The sequence below is a fragment of the Mauremys mutica genome, chromosome 4 (genome assembly GCF_020497125.1).
Source record: "Mauremys mutica isolate MM-2020 ecotype Southern chromosome 4, ASM2049712v1, whole genome shotgun sequence".
NCBI lineage: Eukaryota > Metazoa > Chordata > Testudines > Geoemydidae > Mauremys > Mauremys mutica.
This window is the reverse complement of record NC_059075.1, coordinates 121397747-121418362: the sequence shown is the minus strand read 5'-3', so window position 1 is coordinate 121418362 and position 20616 is coordinate 121397747. Positions and strand designations below refer to the sequence as shown.

At 47.6% G+C, this 20616-nt stretch overlaps 1 protein-coding gene and 1 long non-coding RNA gene across 2 annotated transcripts; one reads left to right on the top strand and one right to left on the bottom strand.

The window, feature by feature from the left end:
- On the top strand, positions 1-19219 carry LOC123369968 (membrane-spanning 4-domains subfamily A member 15-like). The gene is made up of 6 exons (XM_045016094.1): positions 1-283; positions 1596-1712; positions 4203-4259; positions 14815-14934; positions 15860-15973; positions 18841-19219. Exons 1-6 carry the CDS (start codon positions 14-16, stop codon positions 18955-18957), a joined length of 795 nt encoding a protein of 264 aa, XP_044872029.1. The 5' UTR covers positions 1-13; the 3' UTR covers positions 18958-19219.
- On the bottom strand, positions 9474-20240 carry LOC123369969. Its single transcript, XR_006579218.1, has 4 exons — positions 19909-20240; positions 17592-17725; positions 15082-15149; positions 9474-10017 (listed from the first exon to the last, which is right to left on the bottom strand). It is a non-coding gene; the product is annotated as an uncharacterized LOC123369969 (long non-coding RNA).
- Between the last annotated feature and the right edge of the window lie 376 nt (positions 20241-20616).

The window sequence follows — 20616 nt, the reverse complement described above, 5'->3', positions numbered from 1 at the left end:
CATCTTCGCCATCATGGCAGCACCAGGAAGCATGGCCAATGGGGTGCTTGTGTTCATGCCCCCAAACAGCGCTGGCATCATCCACCAAGGCCAGGGAGTCTCTGGTGACATTCCCCAGACTCCTGAGATGGTGCAATATGGGCCTCAGCAGTTCACAGTCATGAACCCTGGGAATGAACCTCTTGAGTCAATGTACCCCAGGAGTCCTGCCGAACAGGTCGCGCAGCTAAGAAAAATAGGGATGATGGAGATATTCCTCAAAACACAGCCCAAGACCCTGGGGGTAAGTGTGATCTTTGCTCTCAGTCCATGAGGATGAGTCATTTCAATGCCGAAGGGCCTGAACAGGTGGGTGAATGACTGAGCATGAGCAAACTCCAGATTCCACCCTTTTCTTTTTTACTTGAACAATCAGCTTTATGAGAAGGATGCCAAGAAGCTGCTACCATCAGGCCTCCTCTTGAGACTTCATTGCTTTGTAGAGGGCAGTGGATAAAAATACACCCAGAGTTCCAGGGGCAGTGAATCCTCCTAGCTACCCAAACAGGGAGAAATGAAGATTAATCAAGCAAAGGAGAAACAGGGGGAAAAGATTATAAACCAGCTATTTCTGGAACTAATGGAATGAAACAGCCTCATCTTGGGGAGGAGGGGAAGGCTATTTAACTGGTGTAAATCAATGTAGCTCCATTGTGCTAATTCACTCCGGCCGAGGATTTGGTCTGAGAAGAAGCAGTTCAAACCTAGGTCCTAGTTACTGCAGTGCAGAGCTGATTCCATTCACCCTTGCACTGCTAGTGAAATCAACCAACCTGCAACTTCTATCCATCAGTCTACATAGATAAGCCCATGACTGGTTGTTTATTTACAATTATGTACATAAATAAGCAAATGAGTTAATAGACTTGAAGTCCAGAAGGGACCACTGACCTCCTGTATATCACAGGCCAGAGAACCTTCCCTCTGAGGGGACTATTGGGCGGGGAGGAGGTTGACATTTTTTCAATGGGAAATGTAGTTTCCACAGAAATCAAAGATTTCCATTGGAAAAATCAAAACAAAATATTTTGGTTTTGGGTTGGGTCTTCCCAAATCAAACTACCTCAATTTGTCAAACTGAACTGAAATGTTTCCTCTCAGGTCAGTTTGACATTAAATTGCATCCACGTGAGCTACTACGATGCCTCAAGGAAGTTGAGGTGATTCTTCCCAATAGGACTAGCTCCCTATTCCAAACTGCACCTTCCCAGCTGCACTGCGGTCTTCTCGTTTTACTGAACCACCATGGTATGCCATGAGAGTCCCATGATTGCGCATGTGAGATGTAGTCCATGTAGGAAGTCTAGCCCATAGAAGAGAATGGTACCCCAGCTACAACTCCTATAAGACGATGGTTTGACAAATTGAAATGAAATGTTTAACATTTCCAAACTGAAAATTTTCAGATTTCAGATTAAAACAACAGTCTAAAGATCAGAATTTTCCACAGGATGGAAATTCCAGTTTCTAATCAGCTCTGGTCAGGACAGAGTGTTCTGTTCATCCCCAAGATAGGGGGAAATGGCTCCTCTTACTGCCCCATTCTCTTCCCACAGGCCATCCAGATCTTGATTGGGCTGATACACATCGGCTTTGGAGGTGTCTCTACAACTTTCATTAAATACATTTCTGTCTCTGGCATCGTGGGATACCCGTTCTGGGGAGGAATTGTTGTGAGTAGAATAATTGAATGTGTTTATGAAGTGATGTCATGGCCACATGGATAAATAATAATTGTCTATTACTAAAGCTCTTGTGGAATGAACACAAATCAGACATCTCTAGGTAAAAGAATAAATAGACACAAATCAGACATCAGGAATGGTAACATACAAAAGCCAGTAGAACACTTCAATCTCCCTGGACATTCAATAACAGATTTAAAAGTAGCCATACTTCAACAAAAAAAACTTGAAAAACAGACTTCAAAGAGAAACTGCAGAGCTACAATTCATTTGCAAATTTAACACCATTAATTTGGGCTTGAATAGGGGCTGGGAGTGGCTGGCTCACTACAAAAGCAATTTTCCCTCTTTTGGTATTGACACCTCCTCATCAATTATTGGGAGTGGACCATATCCACCCTGATTGAATTGGCCCTGTCAACACTGGTTCTCCACTTGTAAGGTAACTCCTTTTTCTTCATGTGTCAGCATACACCTCTACCCCGATATAACGCGACCCAGTATAACACGAATTCAGATATAATGTGGTAAAGCAGCGCTCCAGGGGGCGGGGCTGTGTGCTCCGGCGGATCAAAGCAAGTTTGATATAATGTGGTTTCAGCTATAACACGGTAAGATTTTTTGGCTCCTGAGGACAGCGTTATATCAAGGTAGAGGTGTATTTATGCCTGCATCTGTAATTTTCACTCCATGCATCTGAAGAAGTGGGGTTTTTACCCACAAAAGCTTATGCCTAAATAAATCTATTAGTCTTTAAGGTGCCACTGGACTCCTCATTGTTTTTGGGGATACAGACTAACATGGCTACCCCTCTGATACTTGATAAGTAACAGACACCTAGTATCTCACTTCTAAAAGCAACCAACAAAGGGAAAGAGGCAGTGTGTGCTCAGCTCAGGAACCTGCAGCAGATGTCACTCCCACGTGGATATGGTAGAACATTAGTCCATCTAAACTGGCACGCCTCTTAGTCTGCTGTCACATTTGCTGCTGTCACTTGGTAGATCATTGGCCCATCTAATGTGCTGACCCATTTCCTGCCATTGCTAGGTAGATCATTAATCTGTTGTCCTGCATCATGCAGTGCCCCAGACTAGGCTTCAAAAAAACTTTCCCCATGTGCCACCTTAGTCCCTCAATAAAACCCACCCACATGCGCTTGAAAGACAGGTACCTTCCACCAGCCACCAGCCCTGAGTACCACTCTCACAACCCCTGCTACTCCACCTTGCCTTTTCTACATGTCAGGTGTCCTGGCTTCTCATTTTGAAAATCTGCTCATCCTATTCACCAAAACTGTCTTGTTGGGCTGGTGTTAAGGGCCAAGCTGCTGTGAAGTCCCTGCCTTAGCCCCCTGCTGGGCCGATGTTGGCACTCACATCTGTGAAGTCACTGGCTCAGCACTTCTGCCTACTGGGCTGATGTTAAGGCCCAGGCCTTTGTGAGGTCATTGTCTGAGCACTTCTAGCTTACTAGGCTGAGGTCAAAGCTCAGGTCTCTGTCCCTTTGCAATTCCCCTGGCTGAACTGGGCCTTGTTAGGGTTTTATCTACCCTGAATGGGGGGTGGAGGGGAGGAACATCAGCTGATGAGCAAAAAGGGCAAATCTCCTGCCAGCTTCCAACTCAGGAACTATTCGACTCTCAAGTGAAATTGGTAACTGCTCCGCCACAGAAAGTATGGAGGTGACAGCAGAGGGCACTGCAGGTCTGGATTGAGGCATGTTAGCACAGCTGGGAGGCTGGAGAGGACAGGTAAGGCGACCATTTTTTTCAAAAGGCAAAAGTAAGACACATGCAGAATCTCCACCCTCTCTGTGGCCCTGCCCCCAGTCCTCCTCTTCCCCCGAAGCCCTGCTCCCCAGTCAGGCTGGAAGCCAGAGCCTAGCCATGGTAAGAGTTGCCCAGGAAGCCCAGGCCATTGTGGGGGGCCCCAGATCCTCTATCTGCCCTGAGGGGGCTGGGGGACTTGAGAGCAGCCCCCCACCTGTGTCCCCACTGCAGGTTAGGCTTCAGATGTAGACGTACTCTGATACCATGGTGATGGTAGTACTATACAATCTCCATAGGTAGAGACATAGCCATGGGATGACACAGCTGCATTGGGTGGAAGGTGGGGTGAGGAACCTGGTGACATCCTGAGCTCTTCTCAGGACCATCCAGTCACTGCTCTATTTATGGGGTGAAAAGCAAGCTCAGTTGTCAAAAAGGAGCAAGAAGGAGGAGAGAAGAGGAGGAGAATCTGGGCGGAAAGATTATGGCATAGGTGTCACCTTAACTGAGAGGATTGAAGGGAACCTGGTTGGTAGCATTATTAGATGGAAAGTGCTCTCTAAGCACTAGGTATAATTATTATGACTGCCCGTGCTGAGGGAAGTGTCATTCTTTGTCCTAGCTTCCATCACATAGAGCCTGTCTTGGAGGCGAGATCTTTCTTGTAAGTGTGAACTGTGAATGATGGTTTTCTCTTTCCCGGGCAGTTCATCATTTCTGGATCCCTCTTGGTTGCAGCTGAGAATCGTGGCAACATCTGTCTGGTGAGTTTCTAGAGAATGTTCCCTCCCCTTTCCTAACTGTGGGGAGGGAGGGGAGTCTCAGAGTTTAGTTCTGCTTCGCCCAGGGCACTATCCAGGAAGAGTGGCTGATGGGAAAGAGCAGAGAGCTTGTTGATCAAGAAAATGGAGAATGAATGTTGGAGAGGGAGAAGGTGGTGGAGGTAATATTGTCTACTGGACCAATTTCTGTTGGAACTTGTGTTGGAGAGGAAGACAGAAGAGACAGGGTAGAGGGTGGTGAAGTACTGGAACGGGTTACCTAGGGAGGTGGTGGAATTTCCTTCCTTAGAGGTTTTTTAAGGTCAGGCTTGACAAAGCCTGACTGGGATGATTTAGTTGGGGATTGGTCCTGCTTTGAGCAGGGGGTTGGACTAGATGACCTCCTGAGGTCCCTTCCAATCCTGATATTCTATGATTCTATGATCCTATGACAAATAAGGAGCTGGAGGAGAAATGGAGATACTTTAAACCAGTGGTGAGCTGGAGCCGGTTCGCACCGGTTTGCGGGAACTGGTTGTTAAATTTAGAAGCCGGTTTAAAATCAGTTGTAAAGGGGTGGGCAAACTATGTGGCCGCGGGACCATCCTGACCGGCCCGTCTGAGCTCCCAGCTAGGGAGGCTCCCCCGGCCCCTCCCCCTGCCTCCCCCGCTCTCGCAGAGCCTCAGCATGCCTCCTACCGCTTTGAGTGGCATGGTAAGGGGGTGGGGCTGCGAGCTCCAGCGGGCCGCGCGGCATCGATACACGCTGCCCTGAGCAGCATGGTGAGGGGGCCGGGCCAGGGCTGGGAGGAGGGGTTGGATAAGGGGCAGGGAGCGGTTGGAGGGGGTGGAGGTTCAGGGGGGGGTCAGGGGATGGGGAACGGGAAGTGGGGGGTTGGGCAGGCGTGGGAGTTCCGGGCAGGGCCAGCTTCAGGCACCAGCTAAAGAAGCAGGTGCTTGGGGCAGCCAATACAATGGGGCGGCCCTCTGGCCGCTATTGGGGCGGCACGTCCGGGTCTTCGGGGGCAATTCTGTGGTGGGTCCCTCAGTCCTTCTCAGAGTGAAGGACCTGCTGCCGTATTGCTGCTGAAGAGTGGAGCGGCGCGATTGCGCTGCCGTGGCTTTTTTTTTTTTTGGCCACTTGGGGCAGCAGAAAACCTGGAGCCGGTCCTGGTTCCTGGTGTCTGTTGGGGTGGTGGTGGATGGGGTTGGGGGCAGTCAGGGGACAGGGAGCAGGGAGAATTGGGTAGGGGGTGGGGCAGCCGGGGGCAGGATGTGGGTGGGGGTTGGATGGGTGGGGAGAGGCACATGGGGCTTGTACTCACCAGGCTATTCCCTACCGGGTCTTCGGTGGCAGTTTGGATGGCGGGTGGTGGGGTGTGAGAAGCACATGGGGCTTGTACTCACTGAGCAGTTCCCTGCTGGGTCTTCGGCAGCAGTTTGACAGCAGGTCCTTCACTCGCTCCGGGTCTGAAGGACCCACCGCCGAAGTGCTGCCAAAAACCCGTAGTGAAGACACACCCCTCCTCCCCGCCGCCGAAGTGCTGCCGAGGACCCGGTAGCGAACCAGTTATTAGGATTTTGGGAGCTCGTCACTGCTTTAAACTGCTCCTTGCTGTCTTTCTGCTGTATCTGTAGCAGCAGCTTGTGGCCCAACAACTACCTTCAATTTTTCTATTGGCTAATAAACCTCAATTAGGAGCCCAATAGAAAAGAGTCCAATAGAAAGTAGAGCTGCAAACAGCTGCTGAAAGGGGAGCCAGGCTACCAGGGAACAAAAAAAAGACACAGTGTCCAGGGAGGCTGAGAAAGGGACGTTAGAAGAATTAAAGTAGCCAGAAATATATTCAAAACAGTGAAGAAAAGGGGACTTCCAGCTAGGCCCCTATTGAGCAAAGCACTAAGTATCTGTGAGACTTAAGGGTGTATTTAAAATTAAGCATGTTTTTAAGTGCTTTCCTGAATTGAGACCTACAGGCTGATCAAAAAATAGGGGAATGAATGAAAAATGTTGTAGACATTTTTTCACCATTCCCCACCACCACCCCCCAACATTTCACAATTTCAATGACATTTTGAAAATTTCAGCCAGCTCTGACTCTTACCTTTTACCTGCTATTTTCTTTTCTCTGCATAGTAGGAACAGTCTTTTCTAAGTAGAAAGACACATTGCATAATTCACCCTATGAACCATACTCTGATAACAATGAGCCGTTCCTGGGAATATATTATCTCGCTATTAATAGGCTTCACAGGTGACTAAGGGCTGCCAACTGCTATGGTTTTTTTGCTGTGGTCATGAGAAATGAACTTCCAAAGTGTCATAGGCTTGGCCCGAAAATTCAGGCAGTTCTTTGAACTCCCAAAATTACATAAGCCCTGAAATCTCATTTTTAATTGAATTTAGTGCTTATAACAAGACCTAAGGCAAAAAAATCAAGCTCCCTATTTACCCTGGAACATACACAGCATGTGTAAGTGACTGTTAAACCAGCCACAGGGCTTAGAACTTGGGAACCTTTAGCACTAGAAGGAAAAGTCTCTACTACTTGAGCTAGCAGATGGGCAGCCTTAAAATGCTTCTGTGGCTCAGCTGCTAGAGGCAGACAAGAACTCCATCCTTTCTGAGCATGACTTGCCTATGGACAGTGCAACATTAGTCCCAAACCGCCTCACCAGTGCGCCTCACCCCAGACCTTCTGGGACCACTTCCAAGAGTGAGTGTATAGCTCAGCATTCCAGCCCAGTCAGATCTTGGCCTGTCTTTTGCATGTAGTACCCTGTTCACCTGGTTACCTCTTCTACGGGTTTTGAGGCACCGGCCTGGGTTCTTCTGGAACCTCCTCCAGCTCAGCAAGATGTAACTTCCTTATTTCCTTCCCATATGAATGTATTTGGCGGTGCTCCCACCTACCTCACTCCTTTCAGGGCAGCTTGGAAGGAAAATTCTAACCACAGAGTAACCGCAACTTACTTGCCAGATAGTTGGAGACTCCCAAGAAATAATACAAACATATACAATATATTCAAGACAGTATATTAAATAGAAAGTAAATATAAAAGGGTGAAACATTACTCTTGTGGTCACTGGTGCCCACGCTGATAATACCCATGAATTTCCCCACTCACATGACCTGATATAGCAAACGTTAAATTTAGTTGGTACACATAGGCCTGGTCTACACTAAGAACGGGGGTCGAACTAGGGTACGCAAATTCAGCTATGTGAATAGCGTAGCTGAATTCGAAGTACCCTAGTTCGAAGTACTCACCAGTCCAGATGCCGCGGAACCGAACTCTGCGGCTCCAAGGTCAACTCCGCCACCGCCGTTTGCAGTGGTGGAGTACCGGAGTCGAACGGAGCGCTTCTGGAGTTCGAACTATCGTGTCTATATTAGACGCGATAGTTCGAACTCCAAAAAGTCGAACTCTCCGCGTCGAACTGGCAGGTAAGTGTAGACTAGCCCATACTTTGTAGGGGCCTTTGATGGCCTGTGACAACAATATCTTCTATAGCAGCAATTAGAAACTTGGCTGATGTGGTTCAGTACAGCCCAAAGACTCGCAAGTGCAATAAGATGGTAAGTCCCCCCACAAGTTTAATAGGTAGCAGGTAATAAAATCCCCAAACCCTTACCTGCTGGCTTGAGGACACAGTTCAGGGAGTTGGGGGTCTCCCAAACAATGTCCCTGACCATCTAAAAGATGGTGCACTCACAACTCTGTGACGGATCCTCAGGTTCAGAGATGGCTCTGGACTCCTCAGTCACTGCTGAGGAGCTGATGTTCACTGCTGGCAGGCATCTTCTTCGTGCAGGAGTCAGGCTGCTTCTGGTGCTAGGATTTCGCCTCCCCACCAAGGGGTGCAAGGCTCAAGGTGCAGATTATAATAACTTCTAAATTCCAAACTTCAATCTCCCACCCTAGCACTCAGACACTCTCACAGCAGGCAGGCAGCCCTGAGCTAGCAGCTAGAGTCGTGATGCCATGCAGTGGCTGATTTTACCTGGGGAGCTGAAGGGCTCTCTGAGCCTGGCTGTTGGGGGTGGGGGGAGTTTTCCCAACAAAACTCCATAAACTAGTAGTCACCTTGAAGAAGGAAAGGGCCTAGCTGAGGGATTTTGCTTCCAGGTCCCCAGAGGCCAGTTCTCAGGGGCAACCCTGCATGCAGGAATGGACTCACCAGCTCCCCATACAGCCAGTCCTGCCCTTTCTGTGACTGGCTCCAGACCCCTCCAAAATGGCTTTCCCCCTCCAACTGTGCTCCCAGGGGCAGGCATCATACTTCTTATTGGTCAGGCTAGCTCTTCTTCCCAGGCTATTTGACTCTGCCCTCTCCCTCCTTTCTCTCAGACACTGCCCCTCCTCCAAGCAGGCTACTTGCTATCCACCCCCTGTCACTGTCTCCTGTCTCCATCTTTGTTGCCCAGCAGACTCTGAGTCTGCCCATGGTTCGCCTCCCTCCCAGGGACAGTGCCTCTCCCTGAGCAACCAGCACACAGAGCTCTGGGAACCTGGCTGACCTCCTTGGGGGTGACACACAGCCAACAATGGAGCCAGTTACTCCAACTGAGACTTCCGGCCCCCTTCTGGTCAGCCATGAGATTTCAGACAGGAGTCATATGTTGTCACCAGCTGGTCACTGAGAGGTGCAAAGTCCCAAATCCAGTTCCCAGTGCCCCAAGAAGAATCGGGCTTTTTTGTCATGAATGTTCTAGTCTTTCCTGGGGGGTAGGAGGGTTGTCTTTATTGGCTGAAGAGAAAATGCCAGTAGAACAGCTTGGCTGTTCTCCATGGGTGCCATTCTCAGTCCTAGCGATGATAACATAAGACCATAAGAACGGTCATATTGGCCCATCTGGCCCAGAATCCTGTCTGCTGACAGTGGCGAATGCGAGATCCTCACAGGAAATGAACAGAACAGGGCAATTATCGGGTAATGTATCCCCTGTTGTCTAGTCCCAACATCTGGCAGCCAGAGGCTCAGTGTAAGGGGGCTGTTGGTCCCTTACTGAAAATGTGGGGGCAGGGAGAAGGAGAAGGACTGCGACAGGTTCTTACATTTTTCTATTAAATTTGTATTATTTTTTTTCAAATATATATATAGAAAAAACAAACTGTATTTAAACTACTTATAATATATTATATATATTAACCATTTGCTACCTAACCTTAGCTATACTTGAAACATTTAATTGTGCATATAATATGAATGGTTAAAATATGGGTCAATTATTTCTATTACACAATTTACAGACAAAATTTGTTTGTAAAAATCTAACTAGCTACAGCAAAAGTATTAAGTTATCCAAAAGAATAGAAGCAAAGTTCAGAGGAGGGGAATAGAGATGGGGAGGGAAGGAAGAGGGTAGAGAGAAGGGCAGGCGTGTGGGCATTCATTAAATAGGATCATTCAGATATTTCCAGGAAAGTATGCCATATCTCTGAGAATTTTTCTTGGGTATGTCAGGAAGAAGTTAAAATTTAGCCAGCAGAAAAGACAGAAACTGATGAAAACCAATGACATAGTTTCTGTTAATACATAATAACTTAGCTCAGCTTATTGATATAAAAAACCAATGCTCCCTTCACAACCCACCGGATGTCTGTAAGCACTCATCCCTACCCCCGCACCCCGCCTCCTTCCCCTGCAAGGTAGTCATAGACGTTTGATGCAATTAGGATGACCTCTGTATGTACGTACTGTTCTTATTTTTATCTTTGTTCAGGGTTCTCTCTTGACTTGCAACAATGTCTGTCTCTGTATGTACAAATAAATGCAAATAAATTCATTAAAAATGTATATAACTGGCCACTATGGCACCATATTTTTGAAGCTGCTTGTCAGTCTTCCCAGTACCGTGAATAAACCCCCCTTCAGTATTGTCTGTGATTGCCTGATTCTTGGGGAAAAGAATCTTTTTGCCAACAGCTTTGGCGCAGCGAGCAGGGTGTGATCGGGAATCCTCGGAGAGTTTCTCACAACCAGGGATAGAGGCGAGTTCCTTTTTACTTACCACCTCTAGCGCACACCTTGGTTTGGGACTCCCCGAGGCACCCCTCCATACCCCTTTTTTTTAATATGAACCACATATATGATGCACAGGCAAGAGGACTGAACGGGACTGTGTTTGTGGCCAAGGTTGTTGGGGTGCAGGGATCACTGGAGGCGAAGGCTGTACTGCCAAGTACTGAGCACTAGAGTGTGTGCTGCAGTAAACTAAGTACAAGGGTGTGCTCAGTTAATCTCCCCTGAAGCGCCACTTAAGTGGGTTTCAGGCAGCTGGGATACGATGTCTTATGAATTGCCCCAGAATGCGTCGACGATACCCTCTACGGGAGGGGACGACCCATTGGCGTGCCCCGGGGTACACCAATGATACCCTCTACAGGAGGGGGACTCATTGACTGGCCCTGGGGAACATCAATGATGCCCTCTATGGGAGGGAGACTCATTGATTTTATAAAAGGGAAACATAAAAATGTTCAAAAAACAATAGCAAAAAATAAATGGAATAAAGGTATGAGTATAATGGATAGCGTGTTATGGTGGTCTGGTCAAACAAAAGAAGGATTAGGGAAAGGAATTGTAATAATGTATTGCGAATATAAAAAAAAATTACAAAAGTTAAAAAGACTCCAAAAAGCTCTTACATCAAAGCTAAATCAAAAAACAAATTTAAACCGCAAACTAAATGAACTTGAAGTAGAAAACAAGGCTCTAAAAGCAAAACTAAAAAAAACCCAACTCCTCTGCATGTCGAATTGTTGCTAGCATACAAAAGAAGGGTAATTTTGCTGACCCTCACTCAAGCTGCAATACTAATAAAAACCAAAATAAAATTAATTGGAAACACCTTAAAAAACAAATTCAAAATTGGAACCTGGCACACATGGGGGGGAAATCAAGATAATCCCCCCCCCAACCCAGAATTAAGTGCCAGTGCTCCCTTGGCCCCTCTCCAAGTGACCACTCAGTGGTCAGGGACAGGTGAAAACAGAGTGGCTCATAATACTTATAAGTACACTCCTCTCAGCACAGAGGAAAGGAGGGGCTTACTGAAAGATCTCCCTGATCTAAAGCCCAAAGACCCAAATTTAATATTCTGGAAAAGAATAAGCCACATGGTTACCACTCATACGTTACATACCAGGGATCTTTATATCTTAACAAAAGCTAAATGCCCCAATCTATCATGGGCCAAGATCCCTACAAAAGGACACAGAAACGGTGTTTGGGCCTCTGTTATATTAAAATCTGAAAATGATATGACCCGTGCCCGCACTGAGTTTAAGGAAGCCGTCCAAGAAGCCTTGGGGAACGGAGCCAGTAATTGGGGACTGATCGAGGGCTGTGTACAAGGCAAGGATGAGCCTGCAGCTCAATGTTGTAAGAAAAAATGGGAGCTGTATTCCAGCAATGCAGGCATTGCAGACCCAAAAAAACCGAATCAAGCATTTTTTAAAATGTTAAAGGAAGGTTTTAACTCCCACCTGCAAACAGCCCTTAATTTGGGAGTGAACCCAGGCTCTAATTATGAATCCCTCTGTATGTGGGCCTCTGAATGCGAAGCCAGACAGGCCAAAAAAATAAAGAGCAAGTCTACGTGCATTGCTGTAGTAACAGCAAAAAATAATGTAATCTGTTGTAACTGTGAATGTCTCGGGCATACCCAAAAAAACTGCAAGTGCAAGGCCCAAAAGCCTAGTCAGAGACAGAATCATGGCCAGTTGAATTTCTGCAGTACCTCACTGCCCTGTCCCGTCCCCACTGCCCTCCTCCCATCCCCCCGCCACCTCACAATGTTTTGTATGTGGGGAAATTTGAATTTTTTTTTAAGAATTAGACAAGCATAGAAATACTGAAGGGCAGTACCAGTCTTTTAGCAATTACTAGTGCTCTGCTTAGACAATTTTTTTCATATTTATTCAAGCTTCCAACTAACATTCATGAAGTTTAAAATTAAATTTTTAGCTTGTAACACAATTTTATCTGACAGGAAAAAACGTAACTCTGCAATTAAGTTCTTCCAAAAACATACGAGTGTAGAAGCATTCCCAGAACATATAGGTGGGCTGGTTCTTATGGGGGACAATCACCCTGACATCTGCTGGGAGAGCAATACAGCAGTTCACAGACAATCCAGGAAGTTTTTGGAGAGTGTTGGGGACAACTTCCTGGTGCAACTACTGGAGGAACCAACCAGGGGCCGTTCTTATCTTGACCTGCTGCTTACAAACAGGGAAGAATTGGCAGGGATGTAGAAGTGGGTTGCAACCTGGGCAGCAGTGACCATGAGATGGTTGAGTTCAGGATCCTCACAAAAGGAAGAAATGAGAGCAGCAAAATATGTACCCTGGACTTCAGAAAAGCAGACTTAGGGAACTGTTGGGCAGGATCCCCTGGGAGGCTAATATGAGGGGGCAAAGAGTCCAGGAAAGCTGGCTGTATTTTAAAGAAGCCTTATTGGGGGCACAGGAACAAACCATCCCGATGTGCAGAAAGAATAGCAAATACGGCAGTCAGCCAGCTTGGCTTAACAGTGAAATCTTCGGAGAGCTTAAACACAAAAAGGAAGCTTACAAGAAGTAGAAACTTGGACAGATGACTTGGGAGGAGTATAAAAATATTGCTCAGGCATGCAGGGGTGTAATCAGGAAGGCCAAAACACAACTGGAGTTGCAGCTAGAGAGGGATGTGAAGGGGAACAAGAAGGGTTTCTACAGGTATGTTAGCAACAAGAAAAAGGTCAGGGAAAGTGTGGGACCCTTGATGAATGGAGGAGGCAACCTAGTGACAGATGATGTGGAAAAAGCTGAAGTACTCAATGCTTTTTTTGCCTCAGTCTTCACAGAAAAGGTCAGTTCCCACACTTCTGTCTTGGGCAACACAGTATGGGGAGGAGGTGAGCAGCCCTCAGTGGTGAAATAACAGGTTCAGGACTATTTAGAAAAGCTAGACATGCACAAGTCCATGGGGCTGGATCTAATGCATCCGAGGGTGCTGAGGAAATTGGCGGATGTGATTGCAGAGCCTTTGGCCATTATCTTTGAAAACTCATGGTGATTGGGGGAGATCCCGGACGATTGGAAAAAGGAAAATATAGTGCCCATCTTTAAAACAGGGAAGAAGGAGAACCCGGGGAACTACAGATCGGTCAGCATTACCTCAGTCCCTGGAAAAATCATGAACAGGTCCTCAAGGAAACCATTTTGAAGCACTTGGAGGAGAGGAAGGTGATCAGGAACAGTCAACATGGATTCACCAAGGGCAAGTCATGCCTGACCAACCCTGGTTGCCTTCTATGATGAGATAACTGACTCTGTGGATATGGGGAGAGCAGTAGACATGATATATCTTGACTTTAGCAAAGCTTTTGATACAGCCTCCCACAGTATTCTTGCCAGCAAGTTAAAAAAGTATGGATTGGATGAATGGACTATAAGGTGGATAGAAAGCTGGCTAGATCATCAGGCTCAGTGGGTAGGGATCAATGGCTCAATGGCTAGTTGGAAGCCGGTATCAAGCAGAGTGCCCCAGGGGTCAGTCCTGGGACCGGTTTTGATCAACATCTTTATTAATGATCTGGATGATGGGATTAATTGCACCCTCAGCAAGTTCGCAGATGACACTAATATTGGGGGAGAGGTAGACATGCTGGAGGGTAGGGATAGGGTCCAGAGTGACCTAAACAAATTGGAGGATTGGGCCAACAGAAAGCTGATGAGGTTCAACAAGGACAAGTGCAGAGTCCTGCACTTAGGATAGAGAATCCCATGCACCACTACAGGCTGGGGACCGACTGGCTAAGCAGCAGTTCTGCAAAAAAGGACCTGGGGATTACAGTGGATGAGAAGCTGGATATGAGACAGCAGTGTGTCCTTGTTGCCAAGAAGGCTAATGGAATATTAGGCTGCATCAGTGGGAGCATTGCCAGCAGATAGAGGGAAGTGATTATTTATTCCCCTCTATTCGGCACTGGTGAGGCCACATCTGGAGTATTGTGTCCAGTTTTGGGCCCCCCACTAGAGAAAGGATGTGGACAAATTGAAGAAAGTCCAGCGGAGGGCAATGAAAATGATCGGGGGTTGGGGCACATGACTTATGAGGAGAGGCTGAGGGAACTGGGATTGTTTACTCTGCAGAAGAGAAGAGTGAGGGGGGATTTGATAGCAGCCTGAAGTGGGGGTTCCAAAGAGGGTGGAGCTCAGCTGTTCTCAGTGGTGGCAGATGACAGAACAAGGAGTAATGGTCTCAAGTTGCAGTGGGGAAGGTTTAGGTTGGACATTAGGAAACACTATTTCACTAGGATGGTGGTGAAGCACTGGAATGGGTTACCTAGGAAGGTAATGGAATCTCCATCCTTAGAGGTTTTTAAGGTCCAGCTTAACAAAGCCCTGGCTGGGATATTTTAGTTGATGTTGGTCCTGCTTTGAGCAGGGAGTTGGACTAGATGACCTCCTGAGGTCTCTTCCAACCCTAATCTTTTATGATTCTATGATAACCAAACCTGTTTTCTGCCTACACACAACCTGACCCTCTGCACGTCTCTCTCAGGTGAGAAGCAGCCGGGAAATGAACAGAATTAGTGCCCTCTTCTCAGCCCTTGGGATCATTCTCTTTCTAATGGAGCTGATTATTAATGCATCACTTTATTATGAGAAACATCATTGGTTGGTAAGTGGCCAGATTCTGCCTTAGAATTATAGAAGTATAAGGCTGGAAGGGACGTCAAGAGGTCATCTAGCCCATCACCCTGTGCTGAGGCTGTGTTAAGTCTACCTGGACCATCCCTAACAGGTGTGTTTTTAAAATACCAGGTACCTGGAATTTTCCTAAGTCCTTGACTCCACGGTAGAAACTGTCCATGTATTCTGCTTCAGACCTTTGATCTGGGGGAAAATTGACAAAAATTTGCTCTTAACGTGCTTGATTCTGCTCTTGATAAAGCCAGTGTCAAAACTCCTGTCAATGTCAAAAACCAGGCAAGGATCATGCTTTTGTTCTGTGTTTTCTGCAGCACCTAGCACAGTAGGGTCCTAGTCCATGACTGGGGTTTCCAGGCACTATCAACATACAAATTAATAATAAGAAGAACTCCTGTTGACTTCATCGGGAGCAGCATTGGACCCAAATATCTGTTTTACTTTGTTTAATCCCCACTATTCAGAGAAGGAGAAACTGAGGCACAGGGAGCTGAAGCGACATGCCCAAGGTCACCCAGCAGGCCCAGCTTTTCTCAATCCTAATCCAGTGTTCTATGCACTAGACAACACTGACTCCATGCTACAGAATCCTGGCTGGCCTACCCAGGGAGCATCTCAGGGGGCACATATCCCTGTAGACCCAGGAGAAAACAGAATTCTTTGATCTCCTGACAGTGGTGTGGCTCCATGGATCACAATTACCAGGCCTACTGAGTAGTTAGAAGGAGGAGGAGAATTCTGTGTGCCTGGGAGGAGGGAAGAACCAGGACCGGATTTCTGCATCCCCACAAGTGGGAAAAGAGGGACTTTTTATGCACCTCACAGCAGCCCTGTGCAATGTTACATCTCTAGCAGTCAAAATTAATTAGCATCCTCTGTGGTTTTATGCTCCCCAGAATGCTTTGAAGGGTATCACGGTCATGCTGTTCTTGTTGTCCATCCTGGAATTCTCCATCGCTGTCTCAACCTCGTACTTTGCATCCCAAGCCATCTGGTATACCCCCAACACCGTGAGTCTTTCAGCTCTCAAACGGGATGTGAATCAGAGCATGTGTTGAAAGGAGGGGGAGATGTATGCCTCTGCAACGTGCCCTCCCTGATGGGAGGAGTGTCCCTGGGGAAGGGCCTGAATGTGTATGAGGGAGGTCGTGATGGGGGAAAGTGACAGGCCCTGATTTAGGGCTGGTTGACAAGTCTGTCAAATTTGGTTTTTTTTAATGGGAAATTGGGGTTTCAACTCCATGAAAATTTTAGCGGAAAGCACCTGCTTTCTCCAGAAATGTTGCTATTTTTCCAAAACACCGAACACCTGAAAACCAATCTATTTAGATTCAAAGTGGTGCCATGATACCTCATGGCAGTTGTAGTTCAGCTGCCGTGTACTCACATTTTCCCTTATGGGCCATGTTCTCTAGATGGACTACATCTCTCATGATGCACCATGGGCAAGGGTGCATGTGACATATCCCCTCATGGGAGATATAGTCCTGCCAGTGACCATGGCCCATAAAGGACAAAAGAAGTATAAGGCACCCAAACTACAACTCCAATGAAGCACTATGGTTCCATGTTGAATCAAAATATTTTAGTGGTTGATAGATTTTTGTTGCATTTTTGGAAGAGGAAATAGTCCTATTTTCTGTCCCTTTTTACCTTGATTCCTAACCGGGCGGCTGGTACCATGATCCAAGTTACTGAATTTTTTTTTAATGGGAGGGGGAAGTAATCCCAGTTCATTGTCAGTGTTTTAATTTCTGTGGGGCTGCATTTCATCTTCCCAGGTGGGGGTAGGGGGGACCCAGGAAACTGTAACTGGGCCAGATCCTGAGATGCAATCCCACCCTTTTGTGCCACTGTAAGTCACTGGATCTCTCCAGCAGAGAATTCCCTTGGCATGGAATCCCCACCTGGCACAGCCAGCTCTTACTCCCTTGGTGGAGGGGATGTATTGAGGGCAAAGAATCATAGAATCATAGAAGATTAGGGTTAGAAGAGACCTCAGGAGGTCATCTAGTCCAACTCTCTGCTCAAAGCAGGACCAACACCAACTAAATCATCCCAGCCAGGGCTTTGTCAAGCTGGGCCTTAAAAACCTCTAAGGATGGAGATTCCACTACCTCCCTAGGTAACCCATTCCAGTGCTTCACCACCCTCCTAATGAAATAGTGTTTCCTAATATCCAACCTAGACCTCCCCTACTGCAACTTGAGACCATTGCTTCTTGTTCTGTTATCTGCCACTACTGAGAACAGCTGAGCTTCATCCTCTTTGGAACCTTGCTTCAGGTAGTTGAAAGCAGCTATTAAATCCTCCCTCCCTCTTCTCTTCTGCAGACTAAATAATCCCAGTTCCCTCAGCCTCTCCTCATAAGTCAGCAGCCTACAGCATGGCCAGAGTCCTTGTGATCCAGCAACACCCGACAGGTGGCAACTCCTTCGGGGTCATCACCAGCCTCAATGTTTTAGAGCAGCTGCTGGGGCTAGCACAGAACCAGCCATTGAGTCATGATGCTGCAAACTCCCCTCCCAAAAGCTACAACTGTGGACATTCCCTCCAGGGACAATGTTTCTAGCCAGACAGCAAAATAAATGAATCCAGGCAACAAAAACTCGTCTGGGGTCAACTCACTGCTGTGATGCTGGTGTAGAATCTGACCTTCCCAAAGGCTGGCTGCCTCCCATTCAGCAGTTCTCAGGGCCGTTCCTCTGAGCATCTTTGCATAGTGAAGGGGGTAGCTGAGATGAAGTTGACCCCTTCTCGACCTGGGAATAGGTCACACACAGATAGGCTAACATTTTCTCAAACTGTGATGACAACTGTTAAGTTTTTATGAAAAAAACAGTTTTTGTCTAAATTTTCCATAGGCATTTTTTATATTTTTTTTCAGGAACAATTCAAATACAGTACCAAAATATTTTGAAAAAAATAGCAGCAAAAGATTTCAATTTGGAAATGTTGCCATAGTGCCTAATGTGGTTTGTAGTTTGAATGCCTCATGTTGCCATTCTCCTTTGTACGCCAGTCTCCGTGGTCTGACTACAACTTCCATGATGCAACATCATCTGCCCTCTTGGTGAGGGGAGGTTGTTGCATCCTGGGAGACCCTGGCCATGGTGCATCACGGAAAATGTAGTCTAGCTTCTGAGCTTGACCCATAGCGAAGAATGGGGACACTAGGCAACCAAACTACATTTCCCATGAGGCACTGCAGCAGATCTCCAAATTGAAATCTTTTGGATTGGGGGCATTCATTTTTTTCATGAAAAATTGAATTTTTCCTGGGAAAATGGATATTTTTTCATTAAACATTTTGTTTAGTTAGACAGAAAAGTTTGGGGATTCTGTGGGGTTTTTTTTAAAGCAGCTTTTTGACAGGAAATTTTCAAGCAGCCCTAACAAGGAACACAAAGGGATGCTCTGTAGCATAGTGAGACCTATCGTGTTAACCCTTTAAGTGCCTCACAGAAACCTGCTGCAGTCAGGACCCAAATGAAGTATAGATTCTGTATTCTCCAGTTTTGCAAAAGACCATGGTCATGTTCTGTGACAGCTGGGACCCATGCACCTCCACAGGAAAAATCCTACAGATAGTGAAATGGGTGTTGATCATGGAGTTAGTGATGATGGCACAGATTCATCCCTGGGGTAGTGCCAGTCAATACAGCAGATTTATAAAAACTAGAGGGAGGAGGAAGATGATGGTGGTAGTGCTGAAAAATATGTTGATGGAAGGGTGAGGAAGGTGGTAGTAATGAAGAATGTGAGGAAGATGATAGAGCGAGAATGGAGGGGTGAGGAAGGTGATGGTTGTGGGGGTGAGAAAGGAGATAATGATGTTACCAGCGAGGGCTGATCTCTCTTTTTTTTTTTTTTGCAGGCCATGTTGTTCAGGCCATATGCTGCCAATGAAAACTTTGGGGTTCCCTCCGCACCAATACCCCCTCCACCACCTTACACCAATGAGGCATATGACCCCAAAGAAGAGACTGAGTAATGAGCCTCATAAGGAACTCCTACAAGAGATGGCTCCAGCAGCAGCTCCTCTGAGAAGTAAAACCCAACCCTATCCTGCATGATAGATTTCATTCCATTTTCTGAGTGCAGTTCTAGAACCCAGCTCCATTGTTCATCTCACAGGGAACTCATTTCAGTCTGCTTCTCCCTGGCTCCACACCATTTGTAGTTCACGCTACACAGAATGAAATAAAGTGATAACTCACCAACACTATTCAGCCCCCCAGGCTTTGGTCCTGAACATTTCCCTTGGCGGCTTTGTCAATAAAGCTTCAAAATGGATCCTGAGTCAGTTTAAAGCACTTGTTTACAGATGTGTGTCTGCGTGTGCATGTGGCATGCGTGTCTGTGTGTGCATGTGGCGTATGTGCATGTAGTATAAAGATGTGGCGTGTACGTACCCACATGTAACTCTTACCACACACACGTGGTGGAGCAGGAAGTCCCCTTTCACTAGTAGCGTACATCACTGTAAAGTAGTGTGGCCGGGGCTCAACCCTCCCTGGGGAGGAGGGAAACCACACCGGCCTGTTTTTCGTACTCGGGTCCTGCCCTGTTTCCGCAAGGCTGAGCAACAATGCACAAACTCAATTAGGGGCTCAGGACTTCTGGTGCAGGGGCTGAGCAACAAACAGTTAGTATAGAGGCCCAGGCGCTGGATCAGGGTGGGACAACAACAGTCAGGGCTCAGGCCCCTAGGCCTGAGTGCTGGGATGAGGGGGAAGACTGCCACCCGTGAGTGGGGGTGGCAGGGGGGACGCAGGCCCACCCACTCCACTGCGTCCCAGCCCGGGGCCCTAGGAGCAGCTATCCCCGCTGACAGTCAGTGGGGATCCTGACCGCAACACACTGACATAGGCACCGGTAGATCTGCAGCCTGACTGGGGTCGGCTGCCCCTGGGCCACTTCCAATTTCCCCCTCTGGGCCTACCTGGTCTGTGGCGTCAGGTCCCGGGAAGTCCAACAGCATGGGCTCCTCGCGGCCCGGGCTGGGGGGTAGATCCGGCAGCTCCTCCGGGAAGTCCGGCCAGGTCTGCTCCGGGGGTTCCTCGGGGTAACAGCAAGGGAGAGGGGGAGTCTCCGACGGCTCCTCCTCGTAGCTGGCGCGGGGAAGCTTCAGTGGCTCCTCCCAGTAGCGGGTGTGGGGAAGCTCCGGCCAGTCAGGGCAACTGCCCTGGGCTCCAGCGGCTTCCCAGTCCCGAGCCCTCTCTGGCAGGTCTGCTCCCGACGGTGGCTGGGCTCCCACTGAGCTCTGATGGCCGGCTTTTGTGCTTCCGGGTCGCTGCCTGACCCTCTGAGGGGCGGGCTCCCTACTCTGTAGCCCCGCCCCCTCTGGTGTCTGGCGGGGCTCAACCCTCCCTGAGGAGGAGGGGAGCCACACGGGCCTGTTACAATCACAAAAACAACTATTGTAACTAGCATTAATTTGCTTGTGTTGGGCCCCAACTCCTTTCACACACTTTCTTCCTTTGGAATGTGACTGATGCACGAAGGGCTTGTCTTCACATAAAGCCTTCTCCTGTCAGCGTAGTTAATCCACTTCCCCGAGAAGCAGTAGCTGTGTCAATGGGAGACGCTCTCCCATCGACATGGTGCTGTCTATCTGGGGGGATTAGGTTGATATAACTACATCACTAAG